Below are 22,348 nucleotides of genomic sequence, written 5' to 3'. Positions count from 1 at the left end.
TCGTCTTTATCCCTGTGGACAAATATTGCAAAATCACAGGGTGAACTGCTCCCAAAAGAATTACTACTCAACTATTCAATAATCGGCCTGTGGGCAACCACTTTCAATCACAAGGCTCAGTTGGTTTGTATTCCCACTTTTAAGTTTCTATTTTAAATCTGACATTCTATCTGGATGGAACTAGTTAACGTGAATTTCTGTGTATACCGATGACGCCATCATATTCCTATGTTATTGCCACCTTGATTGACATTTTGTTTTGAGGACAGCCATTGATTGCACGTGCTTGCTTATCTGGTCCCCGTCTTTGAAACAACCATTTCAAGGGGAATGATTTCAGAGGTGCATTGTAGAATGACATACATCTTGGGTGTCCCACTATCTCCAATCAGCATTTTCTCTAGACTGACTGTAGTATAAGGCAAGATTTAATTTAAAAAAAATAAAATACATTGACAAATCAGAATGTGTGTAATCGTTAAATGTTGCTGCTCAATTTACACTGGATGTGAATATTTTGGGGTGATTTTTGCACTGTAAACCAAATATTACAAGTGTGATCATGGTGTGTCAAAACTGCTTTAATAAATAGGTAGGATGATTATTTAAAACAATGAAACACCCTTTTTGCTTTGTACAAAATTAACGCATGTCCCTTGTACAATAAAATGTATACAATATGCATATTCAGCTTTTAACACCAGCAGTGATGCAGCTTTAATTGTTTATTTTGCTGTGTCCCATTTACAGAAATACAATGGCGTTTTGAGACAATGACATGATATGAAAAGGGGTAAAACTGTTTAAACTGAGTTGGTAACTTAAAACACATTTGCATGATGGCAAAGAAAAATCTGCATCTGCAAACATTGTTCCCTTCATTAAAGCCTTTAAACCAAGCTAATGCTAATGCAAGATGTCCACATTTGACCCAACATCCACATTCAGAACTCTAAACTGCCAAGAGTGGACTGGTTTTTCTTTTGTTTTTAAACCATCCATCTGTGTTTTATTTTAGAAATCTCCATGACAGTAAAGTGACAGCAGTGCACTTTACTCAAGCGAATAAAGCACACCACACTACACAAGATGTCTTACCTGCCTTAATAGTGGAACAACATCAACAAAAAAAAAAAAAACCCCAACAACATAACACGACCACTGATAACACAAACAATGCACTGTTACATTAAGGCACCTGAAATAAAAGGGTTTGTGATGGGTTTATAAATGGTTTGGAAACTTGTTAAGGCTATAGTATTGGCAGCTTTTAAAAAAAAAGAAAAAGAAAGAAAAAGAAAAGAAAGACAAAAGAAAAAAAAAAACAAACAAAAAAAACAATGAAAAAGAAAGCAAAAGAGCGGTTTGACTGTAATAGCAATATGATTTTCTCTACAGCACTTACAAATAAATAGCAAGTAAATCTTAGGGCTAACAACAGTTAAGAGCAAAATTAAAGCATTTATAGTACATTTTCCTACAAAATAAAACATCCAGGTTATGCTTCCTACTTCTAACTTTGCCAATTGTGTATACACCCCCCTAAAAAACAAAAAACAAAAAAAACCAACAACAACAAAACACTAAGGGAAGCTAATATTGAGACTGCATGCTAGACTGAAAGAAAAGCCAAAATAACATCAATGACACGAACAGGATGCCTAGTGATGCCTCGGCCCTGTGAAAGTTATTCTATCACATAATGTAAAGGTGAAAAACCAAAAACATCACTTTTTCTTTAATATTTCAAAACACATATTAATACCCCCCCCCCCTCAAAAAATAGACACCATTTATAAACCCTTCATAAATTCCTTCATAGGTGGTACCTCATTGTAAATGTTCCTAACTCTTAACTGCGGGACTCTGAGTATTAAGTGTTATAAAACCTGCCTATTTGGACTGGCATTAAATAAAAGGAATGGCGTTGTAAAAAAAATAAAAATAATATTAATCATAATAATAATAATAAAAATGTGTGACTTGTCTTTTAAGTTACTTATTTCAAATATACACAGCGACTCCTTTAGTATTTACATGTATGTACAGAGTATTCATTTCTGCTTTGATCAAATACCTTGAATGGCGTTGCTGTGAAATTGAAGTCTAAATGTACACATATCCCTTTGAGATTTGAGAACAAGGAGGTCAAACTGGGCAGCGCAACTTGGAGCCTGAACGCAGCTCTTAGAAAGGCACTTGCTACCAACTCAAATACTGCAAAAAATCGTCAAACAGAGCTTTCAGCCAAGAAAACGAGACAGGAGAAAAGGAAAACAAACAAAAACAAGGAAGGCCACATAGTAGGCACTGGGGTTTCTGCCCCCTCTTCCCCTCCAGGCCAAGTGTTTTTGGTAAGGCTGGCGTGTGACGGCCACAGGTGGGCAAAGCTGGAAGGAAACTAGAGCAAAGGGAGAGTTTCCCCTGTTACTGTGAATGCAACAACAGTCCATGTCTCTAAAACCCTTCCCTTTCTCTCCCTTTAATGTGCATCTGCCCCAACAGACACTGAACAGGAACCCACTGATAGTTTAACAAAATCATACTCATCTGTAAACAAAACAAAAAATAAAATCATTATACAGCCTGTTTTTTTTTCCCCCTCAATCCATATCAGTGACTCACCATTTACCAACAAGTCCATAAACATAAATTGCAAGAAGCTTCTTTTGCCTCCTGAAATATCATTACATCTCAGCTCCTGTGTACATGTAAAGGAAAATAAGGTAACAGAATGAAAAAAGGATGTTCACTGTGCTCTAGCCCTCCTGAATCAAAAATCACTTCAGGTGACAGTGACGAAAACATGAAAATGAAGCAAACAATGGCTTATATAAACAAAAAGCATTTTTTCCTTTCTTTCCAAAAATAGTCCAAACTAAAAATAGTCACTGCCTTGCAGCTTCTCTTGCTTCCACACTGCAACTCATTTGTTTATATATATCTCATACACAATAGTCTCTGAGGTCTTTCTGACCAGTCAGGACCGCACTGACATTTTTCCAGCGGTTGTCTTTGGGACTGTAGCCTGGGGTCCGGTGGGGGGCTTTGAGAGGTGAACTGGAGCTGTGCATGGTGCAGATCACTCCTCCACTGGGCCGCACTGCAGTTTTAGAGTACTTATAAACTAGCTGCTTTCCCGCCTCTGCTCCACCGCACTCCTCCTCGAGCTCAAGCTCGCCTTCCGTCTCCTCCTCCTCCTCATCATACGTCCGACAGGAGGGGCCCATGAGCTTTTTGCGCTCCTGCTCAGCCTCCCTGTTGCTTTCTTTCAGCTGCTGCTGCTCCTGCTGACGTCGCACAACGATCCGCAGTGGCTCCCACTGGTTGTTGACGCTGTCGTCGTCGGCTGATCGGGAGGTCCTCTCGCGCTCTTTTCTCCGTTTGCGTGTCCACCAAACACATACAATGATGCAGAAGAGGCAGAGCAAACAAAAGGCGACACATAGTAGAGGCACCAGGTAATCTGTTGACATCAACATGGAAGGAAATTGTAGAAAAAGTAAAGTCAGTAGGAGTGCGACGTCAGCAATAACTAAAAATGGCTGGCCCTATGAAACCATTGTGCAACATTTGCGTTAATCATTCCTTACCCACTGATGGACGCATGACCTGGGTTTCCACTTTGACCTCAATGACTGCCAGCATTATGGTGCTATTGTGCCGCTTAGACAAGGTGCCCACAATGGCACTGGCTGTCTCCTGGATCAGACTGTGGTCAGGTAAATCCTCTGGATGGAAAGACTGAGAACCAAATCAAAAAGAAAGGAAGAGAAAAGACACCATGAAGTCCCAACCAAACATCTTATTGAGTGTGCCACTTGGGTTGTATGGTAGGCACTGGCTGTTTGTGTATTTTATGCCCCCACCCATAAATCTGTGTCAATCAAGCTTGGTAAAATCTCCAACATGAGCTAGAATAAGGTTGTTTTAGAAGGCAATGGAATAATCACCACTCTAATTCACTTTTACTTACTATAGCCACCTCTACAGCATCCTGATTTGAATGAGAGAGATCACAGAGAAGGAGAAGAGCGTGGTCTCTTGCCAAGTGTCTAGTATCAGGAAGATACCTCAGCTCAAAACAGATATTCTCCACTGTTGTTCCCTGTAGATATACACAAAAACCCAAAACGCATCAATCAGAAGCAACACAAAAAGTAGTTTAAACGGTTCAAAGCGATATGTGGCTGATTACTCACCGGCGGTACTTTGTCTCTGTTGAAAACGAGTGTTATGCGGCCGCAGCTGTTGTCCAAATGGCCGCTGTTTGGCTGGCACTTGGTGGTTACATGTGGAGGTGGAGGTCCAACCATTGAACAAACCCCCCACTGATGACAAGGGGGGGAGAAGCAGGTGAAGTAGCTATGCTCCAGACATTCTTGTCCAGCCGGACAGGACTGGTCACGGCCCGATGACTCGAGCCGGCACGGACGGCGACCACACAGCACCTGGTGTTACAAGGTCAAAATATTCACTTAGACGTGAGACAACATTCGCATTGCCATTTCTTTCTTGCGTCACTTGTCACCATGTTAAAATATCACGTGGGAGTGCGACTTCATATGAAAGCATTTTCATTCATGCTTCTGGAAATATTCCCTTGAATATAATATCCATTGTGAACTCAAAGACACAGAATGGAAAAGCTAATAACAGGATATCAATCAAGCCATCTAAAAATAGCACAAGTCCTGGAATCTGTTCAAAGGTGCGAAAGAAGAGTACCTTGAAGGCTCTAATCATAGGCGGTTATTTAACTTTAGGGTCCAGGAATAAGATAAACACGATGAGCTCTTAATCAGAACGCCGTTTTGATAGTAATTAAGTCTCTTACCTTTGTACAATCCACCTTGCCATCGAGGCAATGGCAACTGTTGCACTCCTCCTCCCAGTGGCTGCCATGTGGAAACTGCAGCCCAGTATAGTGGCAAGTTTTCCCAACGCCTATGACTATAGATAGGAAGAAAGAACCATGATGCACTTATGGAACAGTTTTAAAATCTCCAGCTGTCCTCCTGCAGCTCTCCTCTCTGGTCTAAGCCCCTTGTAGTAGATAACGACATTCGTAATTGCATGTCATAACCAGACAGTGAAAGCCCTCAGCTTAAACCACTGTGCCACTGGAGCTCATTCAATGCAAAACTTTGTTTTTAAGATACTCCATGGTTTTAGCCAATAATGTAAATCTAAAGGAGGTGATTTCATCCTGAAATCACTTAAATTTGAGCGTGCTTACACTCTTGGCATCTGGCTCCTCTTCTTCCACGCGGACAGATGCATCGGAAACTATTGATCTCATCCACACAGGTGGCTCCATAGGCACAGGGTGAAGACTGGCACTCGTTTATGTCTACACAAAGAGGAAAAACACCACAATTTAAGACAAAATGTTAAACCATTAGTTAGGTCTACGAGTCTTCCAAGCTCCCTGAAAGTTGATGTTTTAAGTACTTTGAGCTACTGGGAAAAAGTTGACATCTTAAAACAAGACGTGGCCTTCTTATGCCTTTTTTGCAACCAGTCACCATTGGCTGTGCATTGTTAAATAAATGTTGTTCTACAGACAAAGTTAATTCAAAAAGATAGAAAATAACTATAAAAGTCACATTTTCCCCCACTTACAATCATATCGCATTTGATGCTTTAGGGAAAAAAAACAAAACAAAAAAAACAAACAAAACAAACCAAAACCGCCCCCCAATAACAACCCCCCACCCCCCCACCCCGAAAACAGCCAGTCAAAACTAAAAACTTCCAAAAAGTGCAAAAATAAAAATCACAAAGCCTCGCCTCCCGTGTCAGTGGGAACCTCCAGGCCATTGTCACCCAGATTTCACATGAACATGTCTGAATGAGAATTTTCAAATTTAGGCGCCAGAAAAAAGGTGAAGGCTATCCGTCCAAAACAAAGGAGCAGAAAAGAAGAATTTCGGGGTCACTGGGTTATTTGTCTTCAATGTGTGAATATGTGACTGTGTGAGTACGGAGGAGGGATGACCTTTGACCCCCCCAAGGCGTTAAAGGACTAAGAGAAAGTGAGAGGGGTCTGTCTCGGTCTCACATTTAGATGTCAATACAGCCATCTTTTTCCACGCCCTATACTTTTTTCCACCCCTTCTTCCATGTAGCAATCCTCTTAATCATGTTCTCATCAGGAATATCATTGCGGTTGGTTTTAGCCATCACATCCAAAATCGGTTCATCTTAACCTCATGTCATCACTCACTGATTCTGCAGTCAGGTCCGGCGAAACCGGGGGCGCACTCGCACCGGAACCAGTTGACTCCGTCCACGCAGATCCCACCATTGTAACTGAGGGAGCAAAGAAACTGACAGTTAGATGAGGCCGTACATCCTTTCCAGCTACAACAAAGCACATCGATTGTGTGCCTTTGTGGGGGGGGGGGGGGGGGGGGGGTCCACAAGACTCAGTTCAACCCATCAATACAAGCCTCCACCTTTCAAATGCTAATAGGTGTGTCCAGTTCCTCCCCTCCCCTCATCAGGCCTTCTTCCATTCCTCCTCAAAAGCCAAGCTTCCCCCCAGGTCGCACGGAAAGAATGGACACGTACACCCCCTCTGCCATTCTACCCCCCACCTGCATTCACCACAGGGTAGGTGGGACTCTTGTCCTCCCCACAAAACTCCCACTTCTCACTGTCCTATTCAATATTTGAGCCCCCTCCTCTGCGAGATGCCCTTTGAGGCTTGATTTAAGGACAACTTCCACTGCTTTAGTGGCCCTTCACCCCTCTAGCCTGTAAGGTCTGAGTAAAGCGTGGAGATGAAGGAGCCAGGGAGGTGTGCAAGGAAAGAAAAATGTTACATACCATGGATGAGGGTCGCAGTCGTTTGTATCTGTTGAAGAAAAGAAAAAGTAATATATCATCTTTGTTGCATACATGTGGCATGCTACCCCCCACATCTGAATTGACCAGTCTATTATTTATATGCATGTAATGCAGCAATAATCCCAGCCTAATAAGATCATGGGTTTCAAGCTTTTGTTACTTGCAAACTTTATAATAAAACTTAAATGTCCCATTGCAACAGATTTCACCTCTACTTCAAAAACAGTACACCCAACACACAATTATGGTGATTTTACCGTCAGTTATATTTAAAGTTATACAGTAAAACTAACTTTGTCCACAGGTGGGGCCTTCCCAGCCCTCTTTACAGATGCAGGTGAAGGTATCGCCTCCTCCCACACAAGTCCCTCCGTTAGAGCAAGGACTGGAGGCGCATGTGCTGTTCTTAGCTATGGAAAGAGAGAGTGAGTCACGAGGTGCACTAGACTGTCAAAACCCAAAAGAGCAACACATACACAGGTATATGATTCCAAGCAGTGGAGCAAGTGGGTGATACTAAACTACCGGGAATAAGGTTACAGGTTTCCTACACATTATAAACTTACCGTACAGTCCCTATAGACAGTTATTTTATGTTCTACCAGCCTATATTTATCATCATTTTACTATTTTTTAGCAACAGGCTTGAATAATTACTTGTTACCTGAGTGTTTGTGAAAGGCGAGGTAATTTGGGACATGCTTGTCCCACTAATTCCAGCCAGCCTTTAAATTAGCTAAAAGTAAGCTCTCAGGGAGGTCCTCCTTGGAAGGCTAATACCATATTGGATTGTCTGAATCATCCACTCCATATGGCGGTGTAGCTTCTGCCCTCAGGTTATCATGCAAGGTCAACCGTTTGGTCTCTCATGAGTGCGATTCAGATATTTATAATGGGTTCTATTCTGCAAAAAAATGGGTACTTTGCTCACTTGTTATGAATTTTCATTTCCCACTTCTTTTTTTTAAATGCTAAACTGCTGATGCCATTACGTTTGTCATGTTTACAGTTTCTATATGAACCTAGAAAAACAGGACCGTCACCAGAATCCAAAACCTCTTCCGATTAAAACATTCGCCAACTTTCTCGTCAACCTAAAATTGGCTCACCGATCAGACAGGATTAAACTGCTGAAATGCGACACCAACAATGGAAGCCGATCAGAGGTGGCTGTTCTAAGAGTTACGTGGTTATTAAAAGATATGCCAAGTCTTGCAAATTTGCAGCAATCACTGTAGCCCGTTTTACTCTGAATCTAACCAATCGAGACTAACACAGCTGGTTGTTTCTCAGTTCTATTCAAGAAGTGAAGGGGTATAAGACTGCATGACATTTCTTTAAGGAAGGGCCAACAGACATCCCATCTATTACTCCAAGTTTGCCCACCATAAGGTTTATGAGTGAAAGACAATCATGCTCCATCTCCTACACTTAGTTTTAAAATACAATAATGTCAGTAATATAAAGCATCAGAAAAGTTTCTGATAATCTTACAAGTGGATGTTTCCTGTCAATTTGTGACAGTTTCTTATTAACATGATACTTATTCACCTATAAGGAACTGCAGTTGGTTTAAAATCAGGGCTGATTAACAGCCAAACTTTTTCATCCTTGAATCCATCATTAGCATTACTCTGGCTTAGCCTCACCCACACACATTTCTCAGCTTGTTCAGAGGGTTAAGGTTAGGCCTGGCATTGTGTCCATTAATGACAATTTAAGCCAGTGACGGAAACAGCCCATTTCATAGTTATGAAAAGCATTAAGAGCTCCCAGCAACTACAAATGTAGCCGTAATGATTGGTCCATGCATCGTCTGTTTAGTGAAGGCAAAGCAGAGCAAAAAAGCATTCAGTAAACATTTTAAAGTTTTTGGATTTCTGACAAAATCTCCCGTAAAACTAAGCCATTAGCTTCCTTAAACCTTAGCGTATTCCGTTTCTGCCTCACCTGTGTTGCACATCTTTCCTCCCCAACCAGGTGGGCATGCACAGCGGAAGGTATCCCCGTGGTCATTGCAGGTTCCTCCATTACTGCAGGTGGTTTCATCACACTGGCGCTCACCTGGCAAGAGGAAATTAATTAATAATTGGTGTAATCCAATAATGATATAAATGTAGACATCAGTTTTACAGCTGTGAAACTGTAAAAATACACAAAAGGTGGAGCTGGAACTACTGGGAGCTGTGAACATAAACACACCCATTAACACATAGGCAGATAACTCACGGGAATGGCAGGTCTTGCCCTTCCAGTTATCGGTGCAGTTGCAGTAGAAGTCGTTTACCAGGTCGATGCACTGTCCACCATTCTTACAAGGATTGTGTCTGCACTCGTTGACATCTGAGGAAGGAGGAAGGTTTCTATGATTCAAGTGTTTCATTCACTTTTGCATAAACTGTGGCGTGTTTGGTACAAAGCAACGCAGTGGTGGCAGATTCTTTAAACCAGCCGTGACTTTGTGTTTAAGAAGGACACAAAGACTAGCAGGAAATCACTCACTGTGGTCACAGAGCTGGCCCTCCCATCCATCAGGACAAACGCACTGAAATGAGTTCACTCTGTCAACGCAGGTTCCCCCATTTCTGCATGGGTTGCCTATGCAGTCGTTAATATCTAAAATAAAAAGAAAATGATATGACGTATATAATGATATACTGAAAGGGTTAAAAGAAAAGAAAAAACACCCCAAAAATGAATTACAGACCACACAGCACCTCCAGAATCTGAAAGCTCAAGTCTCTACGTACTCTCGTGACAGTAGATGCCACTGAAACCCGGATCACAGACGCAGGTGAAGTTTCCGGCTGGCTGGCTGATGCAGCGTCCTCGTGCGCCACAGACATTGGAGGATATGTTCTGTATGCCATCCGAGTCATTGGTTGCAACAGCAATGCTGCAGCTGTCAATAGCTGTCAAAAATAAACCAAAAACCCCCCCAAAAAAACAAGTTTCAGGTTTAGTGTTTTCTCATATTATCGATCTATTCCAGCCTTTTCCCCCCTGCAGATTCCTTTAGCCACCTTGACATGGAGTGGTTTGGCAATCCTCTTTGAGCCTTTCACACATCTTTCCTTCGTAGCCTTCAGGACACGCACAGTAGAAGTCCTGTTCCATGCTATGACACTTGGCCTCATTCTCACAAGGGTTTGGATCACAGGCATCAGAAGATGACGAGCTTGGGATCTTTGGAAAAAACAGGAGAAGGGGGGGGGGGAAGGACAAACAAAATATACACATTAAAAGAGTGACTGTTCCAATTATAAGACCAATGATGGCGGAAAAAAATAAATAAATAAAAATCACTCAGTAAACATAGTCCATCATCTTTACACAGCCAGGTATCTTCTTCAGGTGATGATGGAGACCAAGAGGATCTAAAGCACTATATGTTAAAACAGTCCATTTGTATTCACCAGGTCATTGCAAGCACAAATGTTGAGGATGCTTCCTCAAACTAACAGCCTGATGTTGGACACAAAAACCCCGGCAAACAATACAGTAAACTGGTGTGACTTAGTACACTCAGCAAAGTTTTCTTCAACAAGTGCTCACGAATTGTGGGGTGGTAGAGCAGATCAGCTACTAACTGGAAGGTTGGTGGTTCGATCTTTGGCTTCCCCAGTCTGCATGCCAAATATAAATCCTTAGGCAAGATACTAACCCCAAATTGCTCTCCGATGTGCCCATCGGAGTGTGAATGTGTATGAATGTTGGTTAGATTATACTTGAGTATAGAAGGAAATGCTTGTATGCACACTATATCAGTCCGTTTTACGGACAAAAGAGTTTCTAAGTGGTAGAAAACATTATCATCACATTAAACTGCCTATGATAATAAAGCAATCAGGCCAGCTGGAGTAAGGACAGCTAAAGTCTGAAGGTGAGCAGCTTAGCTTGGCTCAAGCCTCTGCGATTATGAACAAACTGAGTAAGTGGACGAGCAATGTAAGCCTCAGAAACTTTTACTAAGCTCATCAACAGAATCCATGCTTTCGGTTTTACATCTCTGCCCTGCGTTATCATTCAAGATTATTTTGAGAGGAGTCAGAATGCGAAACGGAGCAGGCAAAAGAACGGCTATCCATTATGAAGCTGGTTCCACATCATGCAGAGACAAGCGAACACATAAATATAAATCCTCTGACACAGAGAGAAGCTGCCTAGAGGTCAGAGTGATAACTTCAGCCATTTACACATACGGCATTTCTGGGATTGGACAGAAAATCTTTCAGTTCCTATAAACAGAGCATAACTGTGCATAAACTCTGGGTTGCAACCCGTTGCCATTTAAGGTGCTGAAAAAGGGAGATGGAATTGGGCAACGGGGTTGGTGAAGTTTGTGGTCACACACAGTTTATTTTAAGTGTCAGGGCCAGACTTCTTTCTTTAGTATTTGCACGTGTGTGGTCAGGGAATCACGTCTGAAGGTAATAAATCTGCAGAACATCACTGTTAACTGCTTGCGCTGTCCAGAGCACAAAAGTCATTGTTAATGCAGCAGGCGAGAGCCCAGAATTTAGTGCGTTTCATTGCATAATTTATTTTTGCTGTGTCTAGCCAGACTTTTTGGCGATCGCTTAGATCACCCACATGTCCTCTGTGAATAAAAAGGGCCCAATTAAATGTAGATTGCCAACTGAGGACTCACATTTTACTGACCCCCTCTTTTCTTTCTTTGTTATTCTCAACTCGTATCCATGTTGTCCACTTGTCATCAAGTTTTCTACAGGAGACAGAGGCTCTCGTCACCAGCACCACCCGGGCAAGTTTAAGCGAAATTGCAAGATGCACCATTTCAAGTGGTCATAACTTGAAAAGTTGGCTCTGAAGAGAAAACTGGCAAAGGTTAAATCGGGTATTCCTGGAAGTTTTTTTGTTATTTTCCCTTTTTTCTTCACACCTCTAAGATTGTTTAGATGCAAGTTGCCCATTTTTGGATATCTCTTGCTTTAGAGATGTTTGATTTCGCGTGAATAAAATCTCACTAGATGGCATTCACCGTGTTGCGAGTAGTTTCATGTAGGATATTATCTTTCTATTGCACTACATCCACCCGAGGTATAATTGTGCAGATGGAGGCGGGCATCCACCTGGGTCCTGCTGATGTCAGCGTGTAATGATTAGAATTTCTTTCGTTTATCATTATTCAGCAGCTGGTACCTCGCAATCTCAATTAACTCTGAGATAATTTAATATATTGCTTAATTTCCATAACAAGAGTCTTTAAAAAAAAAAAAAAAAAAAAAAAAAAAAAAAAAGCATTGGCCAATCAGATCACCAAGATATTTAGGAACCATGAATGGATTTCAAGGCAGCAAATATGAGATTTCACGCTGGGACCTAGTGCTTGACCGACTAAAAGTGATATTCGCAGAGTCACACTAGTAAGAGTGCTTGAATATAAAAAGATAAAGCTCTTTTTTGCTTGGCCCCTTAAATTCACAAAATTCACAAAATTTAAGCATGTCTACTACCATAAAAGTAAATGCATCATATTTGTCCCCTTTAGCCTTTTCTCTGTACCCATTTTCTCTGAAGACATGAAACACCGAGGCAAACATGACATTGATTAATCCAGTAAGCACTTGATTGTGTAGTCACAATCTAATCAGAGAAATACGATGCTGGAGGCATTGTAGTTTTGGCACTGCGGGGTAGGACTATACGGCCCTGCAACAGCAGGCATTAGAGCTCTGTAGTATGCGGGCAGAAATCCAGGGTCCCCTCATTCAGAGAGGCTCATATTTATAGTAGAGATGCTAAATCAGGATTGGCTCCTGACCAGCAATGTCCTCCATTCAGGACCCCAAGAGATGCAGCTGAGTGTCGGTTTCCTCACTGCTAACCTACATTCAAACACTCGCTTCATACATGAAGGGCTGCAGCAGGGACACCAATATGTGGCATCTTTATGAAATAAAAGTATGAATTGTGACGTGGACTTGGCTTGCAGGGTTGGAGGCTGACAACATTGCACGTTTTGGCAGATCACAGCAGCGATTTGGCACGTAGGGGAGTTTAATGATCTGCTGGATCAGATGACTATTGTGTTATGGCTTTTTGGTTGTCTTTATAGTTTAGGGCAATTTCTAGTCCATCTTAATGACACTTACATCCCAATTCATGGGCTGCTTTGCTTCACAACATGTTTTCTAGCATCCAACTTCACAGGAAACCATTTCCCCATCAGTGCTGGTACAATTGCACATGATTAGTCGCTATGATGGCATTTTGTTAATGTTCTACGTTTACAGAAGATCTGTGAAACAAACAGATCACCTTTTACGGTCATGATACCAGGTTATAATAAGAGATATCATCTCCTGATTTACATGCATATAACCACAAAGCATTTGCGGTCACATTTTATTTGTAGTGTGAACAACCAGACCAAAAAAAAAAAAAAAAAAAATCGGAATTGAGCATTAAGACCTGCAGTGTGAACGTAGCCTTAGACCTCCAAGAAAACACCCTGAACTTAAGTGGACATAACATACAAACTCCACAGGTCCTGGACCCCTAAGCCTGGGGTGGGGAACTCAAGGGCCGGTGTCCTGCAGGTTTTAGGTATCGCCCTGGGTCATCACAGCTGAATCAAATGATTAGTTCATTCCCAGGCTTCTGGAGAACTTCAGGACATGTTGAGGAGGTAATTCCCCCAAACCCTGTCCTAACCACTAAAGAGCTCAAGTTAAGGTAGTGTGTGAAACTTCTGGTTTTGGATTGATCAAATAATCAACGTTACTAATTTACAAGCGTTTGTTGAAACAAACTTTGAAAATGTGAAATTGTGAAAACCAAAAGTGTGCCTTGGCAAGGCCAACAAGTCCAGAAATGTGAAAGGCAGTAAAGCACTTTACACAAACCATAAATCCTGCATGATATTGGTTTATGGAATTACAGCAAAAAACAGGTTTCGCCTCTCATATTTTATACCACAAGATGCAATAAAGGGTTAGTCAGCATCTCACAGCAAAAATTAATAAATGAAGCCTACTGCTACGTTACGTATTGCAGTTGGTCACTGGTAGAACCTGGGTAACATGAGACTCACCTCACACAGCTGTCCAGTGAACTGCGGTGGGCATTCGCACACAAAGCTGTTCAACACAGCGCGGCAAGTTGCTCCATTCTTGCACTGACCGTGGCAGGCACTGGTATCTGAAGAGGAAGACAACAAGAATTAGCAAGTTTCCTGCAAACATTCATTTTAAAAATGCTACTCCACTAAAAGAGTGAACGATGCGCTATCAGTTGTGCATAGATTAAGTAAAAGTTAGGAAAAGAAAAAAAAACTAGTGAAGTGAGAAGGGTGCCAGATAGACTCTTATGTAACTGGGCATGCATAACACAGCTGGAGTTTCGGTTTGCGAGACGAGAAAGGAACACGTTGCCACACGTGTGGAAAGTAAGCGGTGCCAAAGTACACCTAAGCTGTGCATCCAGAAAGTGAGGAGGAGACATCCGAGAGCAACCAGAAGAAGAGTTATCGATTTAGGAGCGACTTTGAAGGGAGGAATACTGACTGATGTCACAGTTTTGTCCGGACCATCCCCGAAAACAGCTGCAGTGATATCCGCCAATCAAATTTTTGCAAGAGTAAGCGTTCACACAGGGCTGTCTTGCACACTCATTTGCATCTGTGAAGGCAGGAGTAAGGAGTCAATCAATTGAATGAAACCAGAGAAGGGACAAGATAGGAAAGAGACCAGCAACCCAGCTTTGAAGGCCTGCTGGCACCTGCGCTCTTGTATAATCGAACACTCAGAAGTTCGAGTGAGGTAAAGTTCGAGGAATAAAGAGTTAATCAAAGAACAGTTTAAATAATGAGGATTTTTGGTCAAATTCTGAGTTACAAAACTTTATGAACGTCTAATATTTAATGGCTCAAGTGCCTTAATTCTTAAATTTTTTGTCCAGTTGGTGTCAACAGAGTACTGGTATAAAATTACCTGCCTATTATTGGAATTCAAAAGCACAAAATTTGATATAAATATATTCATTCTTTTCAGTTTCTTGACCAATGAAAACATTGCTGGTTAAGATCAGGTGGAGCGGTCTCATAGGCTCGCTTCTGTACCCACAGAGTTCTCTCCACTTTCAAAGCTATAGTCTTCAGACCGAAAATGACGCAGGCTCAGGCGACAACACCTCAGGCACTGTATCAGACTTCACACAGCTTTAAGCGCCACAAAAAGCTTTATTCAAGCCTTTACTCCACAATACATGGAAACAAACTTTGAAGAGTAAAAGTGCCGAGCTACTTTCAGGATCTCAATTTCAAATTCAGCGTAAGTGATAAAATCTGCGAAAGTTCACCTGAATTTAATATTTAGCACCGAGTTATCCTGTAGTGCACTGAGTCGACGTCATTTTCGCAAAAAATTCCCCATTTGCATCACAGGGTGTTTTTTTCCCTGCTTAAGAGATTTTAGCCAGACTGAGAGAAAAGCACTGTAATTAAGTCTTACGTAAAGTTTATTTTAGAACTTCATAATATTTTTAGAATATGTTTTGTGCGCCATATAGACAACCTCACAGTAATTCTATACACCACTTTGACCTGTTCAATAAAGATTAACAGTTTCACTCACAAACATCAACCACCTGCAGGTATTAAAAGTGGGTGTTTGGGGAGGAGAGGGCAGTCCGCAGGGAGTCCTGCTACACTCCCCTCACACACCTGTCTTCTCTATGAAACCCCAAACTCTACACATGCACCAATGGCCAGGTAAGACAGGAGGCCTATAGCTGCCTGTAAACTGAGACTGGAGCTGGTAAAACGACACTGAACTCTCGGGATCTCTTTCCTGCCTTTACCCCCACACACGCAACCCAACTTTGTTTACCGGTTGTAATCCATTTCCTGACTTTATGCTGGTCACGTCCGCTCATCGGAGAGGGGGGGTTCTACAGAAATGAATGGCACAGAGAGTGGCCAGCAAACAGCCGGATATAGGCTTTGGTATCTCATAAAGTCATTGAGAAAAAGGTGGTCACGCTGTGGGAAGCTGCCAGCTCATTCAGGATACCAACATCCTATATTGTGGCCTTGTGACATGGCAGTTTCATTCCAAAATGATGAGCAATGCTATGCCTGCGTGTCAAAGGCCAATTATTTATTTTAGGAAAAGGAACAAACAGGAAAAGGGCAGAAAAACATCTTCCCCGGCTGAAATAAAAACACACTAATATGTGTATGCACACAAAACTCACCTATCTGGCAGGTCTTTCCTTCCCACTGAGGGAGGCACACACACTCGAATCCATCCTTCAGGTTAATGCAAGTTCCACCATGAGAACATGGACTGGAAGCACAGTCATCCAAATCTGAGGAAAATACTCAGGTAAGTGACTGACTGATCAAAAACCTGATTTTCATGGCTGGAAATCACTTTCATCATATAAAAATAAAAATAAAAATGTGTGTAGAAAAGAAATGAAGACACTCACTGGCACAGGTTGGATTATCCCAGCCTGGAGGACACTGGCATTCAAACCCTGCTGGAACCTCGCGGCATGTACCACCATTTGCACAAGGACTGGAAACACAGGCGTGCTCAGCTGAAGAAGCAATAGTGTGGAAGAAAGGGAAACATTAATTTCATATGAGATATGTTTGGGTATTTTTTTCCTGTTTTTAAAAGTGTATTGTTAAAAAAAAAAAAAAAAAAATACAAGTCTCCATTTGTCTTGCTGGATGCTTTCCCTACAAACTGTAAATAAGTTCACAGAAAAAGTGCCATGTATTTCTGACTAGCAAAACAAAGGCCAGTATAGCTGAGAGAGGAGGCGGCGGCAGCAGCGGAGGAGAGGGCAGAAAATATGCTGTACATGGAAGGCCCACCTCTAGGGAGTGGATTCTCTCTCACCTATCTCACAGTTCTTTCCAGAGAAGCCCTCTGGACAGGCACAGTGGTACTCATCTGGCTGGGTGTTCATACAAGTTCCTCCGTTAACACAAGGCTGATGGCGACCGCAGTAATTCAGATCTGGAGCAAGAACAGCAAGGAGATGCACAGTGAAGTGAAATGACAACTCAAGGTTGCAAAGAGAAGCACAGAAAATCTATGAAGCTGTCTTTTTTCACTTTGCGCTATATTTTCAACCAGGTAGAGAGAAGTTTGATATTAAGTGATAAGTGAATGTTCAGAAGGAACATGAGGATTAGAACTTCACCACTCAGAAACAAAAATCAAAGATGACAGCTGTTGCCACACGTGTTTATGATGTTTCACATCAATCTTAGACACGGGTACAGAGGCATACTGCCAAATATGAGTTAATGCAGGTCAAAATAATGTTTTTACAAAACTGTTCCTGGTTGAACTGAATACTAGAATTTTATCTGTATTGGTATATTCTGAAGTGACACTACTAATAATTCTCTTTAACAATTACAAGTGGAACAAACAGCTCTCGTCTTGTTCCACTTTTTATCCCGTTGGAGCAGAGAGCTCCCAGAAAGCTCGTCAGATTCCTCAGTCAGCAAGAAGCACCAGCTGTCCACTTTGACAGGAAGCACAGTGTTTTCTCAACCCCTCTGCTGCACTGCATTAAAATAAATTTTACTGTATTCAGACCACTAGCTGTGTAGACTTAGTCTGCTTATCTGTATAAATGCAGTTTTTCACAATTATATTCTTTGCTTCATTATTTTAAAGCTCCCAAAAATAAACTAACTGATCGCCGCACACCAGCTTTAGGCTAAAAGCCAGGTCACCCTAAAGGCTGGTAAATAAATGAGCAGGGGGATCAGTCTCCGCTGGGGATCTTAGGGCCCATTCTCATCCCCTGAAGAGCCCTGTGTGACGAAGGGATGTGGGGGGGTGGAGATCGGGTGTCCCTGCTGTCGCTCAGATCACACAAGCAGTAAAACTATCCAGCCGCCGGTCTCCACTCAGAGAAAATGAGCAGTAAATATAATTCAGACCTCATATAAACAGTGTAATTCTGTAATAACTGAATAACTATAATAATATAAAGATAAATGTAACTCCTCAATGTTAATGGGTCAGGGTGTGAGAAGCTTGCTCATCTATTACTCATGAAATCCAAGAAACTGTACCTGGAGGGGGAGCAGAGGAACGACAACAACGACTCACCCTGCCTGGTGTTGCGAGTCCCTGTGAATACATTTTGTAAAAAAATTAATAAATAAACAGCATTTCTTCCATACCTTTTTCGCACATCAGACCACCCCAGTTCTGCTGGCAGTTGCACTGCCAGGGGGCGTTGCAAGTCCCGTGGACACAACCAGGATGAAGCTCACATTCATCACAAAACTGGCCCTTCCAGCCATATCGGCACCTGCCAAACAAGAACACAGCCATGAATAATTTCCCTTTAACAGCTTCTTGAAAAATTGTTGGTTTCATGGTCCGAATCCTAATATAGTGAAATCACCCATCGGTGATGAATCAATCTTTTCAAAAATATCTACATAAAACAATCTGCAACTTATGTCCAACAGTTTTGAAACTGATATGGTTTTATGCTTGATTATAAATCACCACAACCAAACTAGCGTCTGTTAAGAACAGTTCTTAAAGACACCCATTAGGCTGTGAGCTGCTGTAGCTACTAATGATGCACAAGTGACAGACAGCCCGTGGAAACAAACCTAATATTGTACCTGCTATAGTGTCAACACATCCCATGGACGTCTTCTGCCAACTAATCTTAGTAGAGGGTGACATTCCGGGGCAGCAGGGGTTAAGGATACTTCCAGTAGCTACTGTGCATTGGGTTAGAGTATGCGGGTGAGGCGGATTTGGGGGCTACAAGGGTGACGTGATGTTTCTGAGAGTGCGTGGCTGGAGGTGATTGTGTGTATACAGTGTTTATGCGCAGCAGTCTGACGCTTCGGGACTGTACTCGGCTATTCCAAGGCTGAAATGTTGTCACGGCAGCTGTCTTGTCAATTGGCTGCTATTTTGAGCCCCTTGCAGACGGCACCGCTGCCTCTCTGAGCTTTCAGCACCCCCTTCCAACCCCCTCTTCCAGCCAGTCTCAGACTGTGGGGTCCGGGGTATCAGGGTAAGACTTGGCATGCTTCATCCACTGTATTCAATTACCACCAGAGAGCTTAACAGCAATTTGGCAATAACACTAAAAAGAACACGGAGACTGCTTTAAGGTATCCAAAGAGTAAATCTGTAGTTTGTCCTTATTGATATAATTAATCACAAATGTGAAACTTATGAAACTTGGCAAAACTCCATATAGAAGGGTTACAATTAATATCTAAGGAGTTCTTAGGAACACTGCAGCAAACCTCTTAAATATGTCAGAACAAGCCTAATGCGGGCTAATAAAAAGCCTCAATACTGTGGTGTGACAACAGGCACGTACTAGCCTTTGTGTTTCTCAAAAGCCCGTGGCAGACGAGGCAAAGCCCATAAAACCTTGATGAAATAAAGGGAATAAAGGGAGATGGCAAGGGATTTGATGCAAGCTTTCTGTGACCTGAGGCATCATTAAATTCATGCCGCTGCAGGAAGTCTCTTTACTGCTGCTCTTCCATTGATGTCACACTTCCTGTTGACTGCAACTTGACATTTTGTATGACTAAGAAGAATGCGCTAACTAGAAAAAGGACGGCACAAGAAAACACCATTCCCTCATTCCTCAGCTTTCGGCCAACTCTCTTTCCTAACACGTGGAGGCAAGCATCCCCCCCCCCCGATACAGCAGGTGAAAGACTGGGGTGGCGAAATGACGACGGGATGTACCACATCCTGGAAACGTGGATTCACTGGGACATCCAACGTCACTTTATCTAATTGTCGTTTCCACTTTGGGAAATGTACATAACACGGCGGGATATTCATTTCCGCTCCTGTCCCTTGCCCTTCGAGGAGGACTGCAATGCGGATGGGGAGAGCATCTGACAATTCCCAGCACGTTTTGCAGTGGTCAAATTCACACACCAAGACGAGTCCCTTTCTTCAGTCCGAGCTGCAGAAGCCTGATGAGGTGCTTGGTATTCTAAGGAGGATTTCGGATAGCTAAAAATACAAGAAGGCTGGTACGGCATTGCCCTTTTCTTCTGAACCGAGGTGGAGATGCCCACGAGGGAGGGAAAGGCTGACACACACACACACACACACACACACACACACACACACACACACACACAACAGGCTTCGACAAGTGAAGGTGCCTCTGCTTTAAATCCAGCCTTTCCACCCCCACAGATTTAGCTCCTCTGCTGAATTTTTAAGAAATACCGATGCAATTTTGTATGTTTTAAAAACAAACAAACAAAAAAAAAAAAAAACAACCAACATTTCATCTAAAAATGCATGAGCAATATGACAGTGATCTAACATTTTACGACATGTGATACATTTAGAAAATTACAGCGCCAGAAACAGAAAGATTCTGCATTTATGATTCACATTTTTGCATATCAAATAAAATCTTCCCAGTCATCTTACTTGCATTCGCCTGGGACACTGCATGAGCCATGTAACAGGTTGCAACCTTGCTTGCAGATCGCTAAGACAGAAAAAGAGCAACAACATGTGTTTATTTAAATGCATCTCTTCCCATCCCATGCAACCCAGGTAATTAAAGAAGTGGAGGAAAGGGGGCACCAAGACAGAAAGTGGGTGGTAGAGACGCTGGTTTGTTTTGTTTGCCTTCATCCTAACAAGTGCAACAAGACATGAAAATTCATGGCACCCTGACTAGACAACTTTATGGCCTGCATAAAACACCACCCTCTTTTTAAAAAAAAAAAACAAACAAGCCAGGCCTTCTGCGCTCTCCTCCCCTTTTTCACCCTTCATCTTCTAAGGTCAGTTGGATGATTTATTGAGGGCCCCCCACTCTCTCCAACACCACCCACAAGCATGACCTCAACACTGCTAGACTTTAGAATAATGACCTGACCAAACATTCTACGTTTATTTATGCATACTGCACATTTCTGCCATCTTACTTTAATAATTATAGCCTTGATGATCAGTAAAGAGTAAACTGATCGGACTCCCTTTGAAAATCTGAACCCAAACTTAATAGAAACAGTTTAAAAGACATCTCATTAAATAGATCTCAAAAGGCAGCGAATCTTTACAATTCATTCACGCATTTATTTTTATTTTTGAAGACATTTTAAGGTGCTAGGAGCTCACCTGTTGTGCAGTCGTGGCCCATCCAACCATCCAGGCACACACGGGTGCCTAAAGGTCCACAGCGGTAGTGGCCAAAGTAGTCGTCACGAGGAGAACACTGTATGTTGCACGTGCTAGTGTAGTAGTTTTCGTCACACTTTACCCGGATACGATAAGTGATGCGAGCCACGGGCCCATCGTGCATGATTGTCTGCCAGGGGTCACCAGGGTTGATCATGCCAGTGCGGGTGCTGCGCTCAATCAGCAGGTCCTCCTCAGCTGAAACAAAACGGGGTGAATGTGCGATTCAGACTCACTTCCTTCTCACCACACATAAAGCAACTCAACCTGACACTGGATCAGATATTAGTCCACTCAAAAGGTGTCCTGACAAAACGTCCATCTATACGGCAGTTTAGTTTTTTGACTTGATCATTGCGGTCAACAGAGTCGACACAAAGTGTAAAGCTCAGACGATGACATTTCATTATTGCCTTTCTCTTGTTATGTTCTACACTAGCTTTAGAAGCTTTTATTGGACTTGTGCTAAAATAATATCCTGCCATAAACTGAATTAATATTTCACTTCATTTCACTTTCACACCTTTTGTCTGCTGAGAGCAGCTACACTTACAGTGAGAGGAGGGAGAGAAGAGTCTAACGTGACTAGATCAGAGAGGTATGCAATAGGTAAATTGAAAGTGGTGTTTAAGTACAGCCTGATGTTGCCTGGTGCCATGTAAAGAATCATTCCCAGCTTTTTCCTCAAAGTGAGCACCACAGCTTATTAGTATTCCCTACACGAACACCAACTACAGTCACTCATTTTAAATTTTTAGGCGGTCCCAGACTTCAGTGAATTTTACCAACTTTATGAAGCTCTGTAATGCTCCATATTTATTCTCAACCCTCAAGTTAATTTGTATAATTCACAGTTCATAACAATCCTCATAGCTCGAAGTAAACCCGCATAGTTCTCCCCGTTTATAAAAGCAAGACATTTCAAGGTCTCTCTTTTTAAGCCAGCTTCCTTCTGATTGGCTGCCCTCTTGCAAATCGATGGTCTGACCAGCAAGTGAGGGAGCCTTCTCTGCTCACCACCAGAACTGTGTCTGAGTTTGCCATTAAGGATAGCGGGGGGGGGGAATCTGGCTGGTACTGAGCATTTACAGAGATATTAATTCTGAACGTTTGTTGCACAGGCGGTGCCTGCACGTGTGGTAGACTCCACATTTAAGCCAGATTTAAAATAATCGACTAGTTTAACAGTCAAAATACAGAAAAGTGTAACAGATCCGATTTCAGACTCTGACAAACACTCGGACCACATAAATAAGGCACACATGCTGTGCAATAACCAACAAATACCC

At 42.2% G+C, this 22,348-nt stretch overlaps 1 protein-coding gene across 2 annotated transcripts in view; it reads right to left on the bottom strand.

The window, feature by feature from the left end:
- Positions 1–572: 572 nt before the first annotated feature.
- The window catches only part of jag2b (jagged canonical Notch ligand 2b), a 42,881-nt gene continuing 21,105 nt past the window's right edge, over positions 573–22,348 (bottom strand). The window contains exons 4-25 of one of the 2 annotated variants that reach the window (XM_080883038.1): positions 21,000–21,257; positions 20,301–20,361; positions 18,038–18,168; positions 16,731–16,850; positions 16,312–16,422; positions 16,075–16,188; positions 14,385–14,498; positions 13,913–14,019; positions 9,879–10,041; positions 9,606–9,767; positions 9,358–9,471; positions 9,085–9,198; positions 8,806–8,919; positions 7,149–7,265; positions 6,835–6,862; positions 6,230–6,315; positions 5,240–5,353; positions 4,838–4,953; positions 4,203–4,451; positions 3,977–4,108; positions 3,594–3,744; positions 573–3,466 (exon numbers count right to left, since the gene is read on the bottom strand). In XM_080883038.1, the coding sequence (XP_080739164.1) occupies positions 2,946–3,466; positions 3,594–3,744; positions 3,977–4,108; positions 4,203–4,451; positions 4,838–4,953; positions 5,240–5,353; positions 6,230–6,315; positions 6,835–6,862; positions 7,149–7,265; positions 8,806–8,919; positions 9,085–9,198; positions 9,358–9,471; positions 9,606–9,767; positions 9,879–10,041; positions 13,913–14,019; positions 14,385–14,498; positions 16,075–16,188; positions 16,312–16,422; positions 16,731–16,850; positions 18,038–18,168; positions 20,301–20,361; positions 21,000–21,257 (3,197 nt within the window). In that variant the 3' untranslated portion in view covers positions 573–2,945. The remainder of the gene's footprint in view (positions 3,467–3,593; positions 3,745–3,976; positions 4,109–4,202; positions 4,452–4,837; positions 4,954–5,239; positions 5,354–6,229; positions 6,316–6,834; positions 6,863–7,148; positions 7,266–8,805; positions 8,920–9,084; positions 9,199–9,357; positions 9,472–9,605; positions 9,768–9,878; positions 10,042–13,912; positions 14,020–14,384; positions 14,499–16,074; positions 16,189–16,311; positions 16,423–16,730; positions 16,851–18,037; positions 18,169–20,300; positions 20,362–20,999; positions 21,258–22,348) is intronic. The other variant, XM_080883039.1, reaches the window with a different exon arrangement.

Source organism: Rhamphochromis sp. 'chilingali', assembly GCF_963969265.1.
Source record: "Rhamphochromis sp. 'chilingali' genome assembly, chromosome: 5".
Classification (NCBI taxonomy): domain Eukaryota; kingdom Metazoa; phylum Chordata; class Actinopteri; order Cichliformes; family Cichlidae; genus Rhamphochromis; species Rhamphochromis sp. 'chilingali'.
This window is presented reverse-complemented; position numbering and strand designations above follow the sequence as displayed.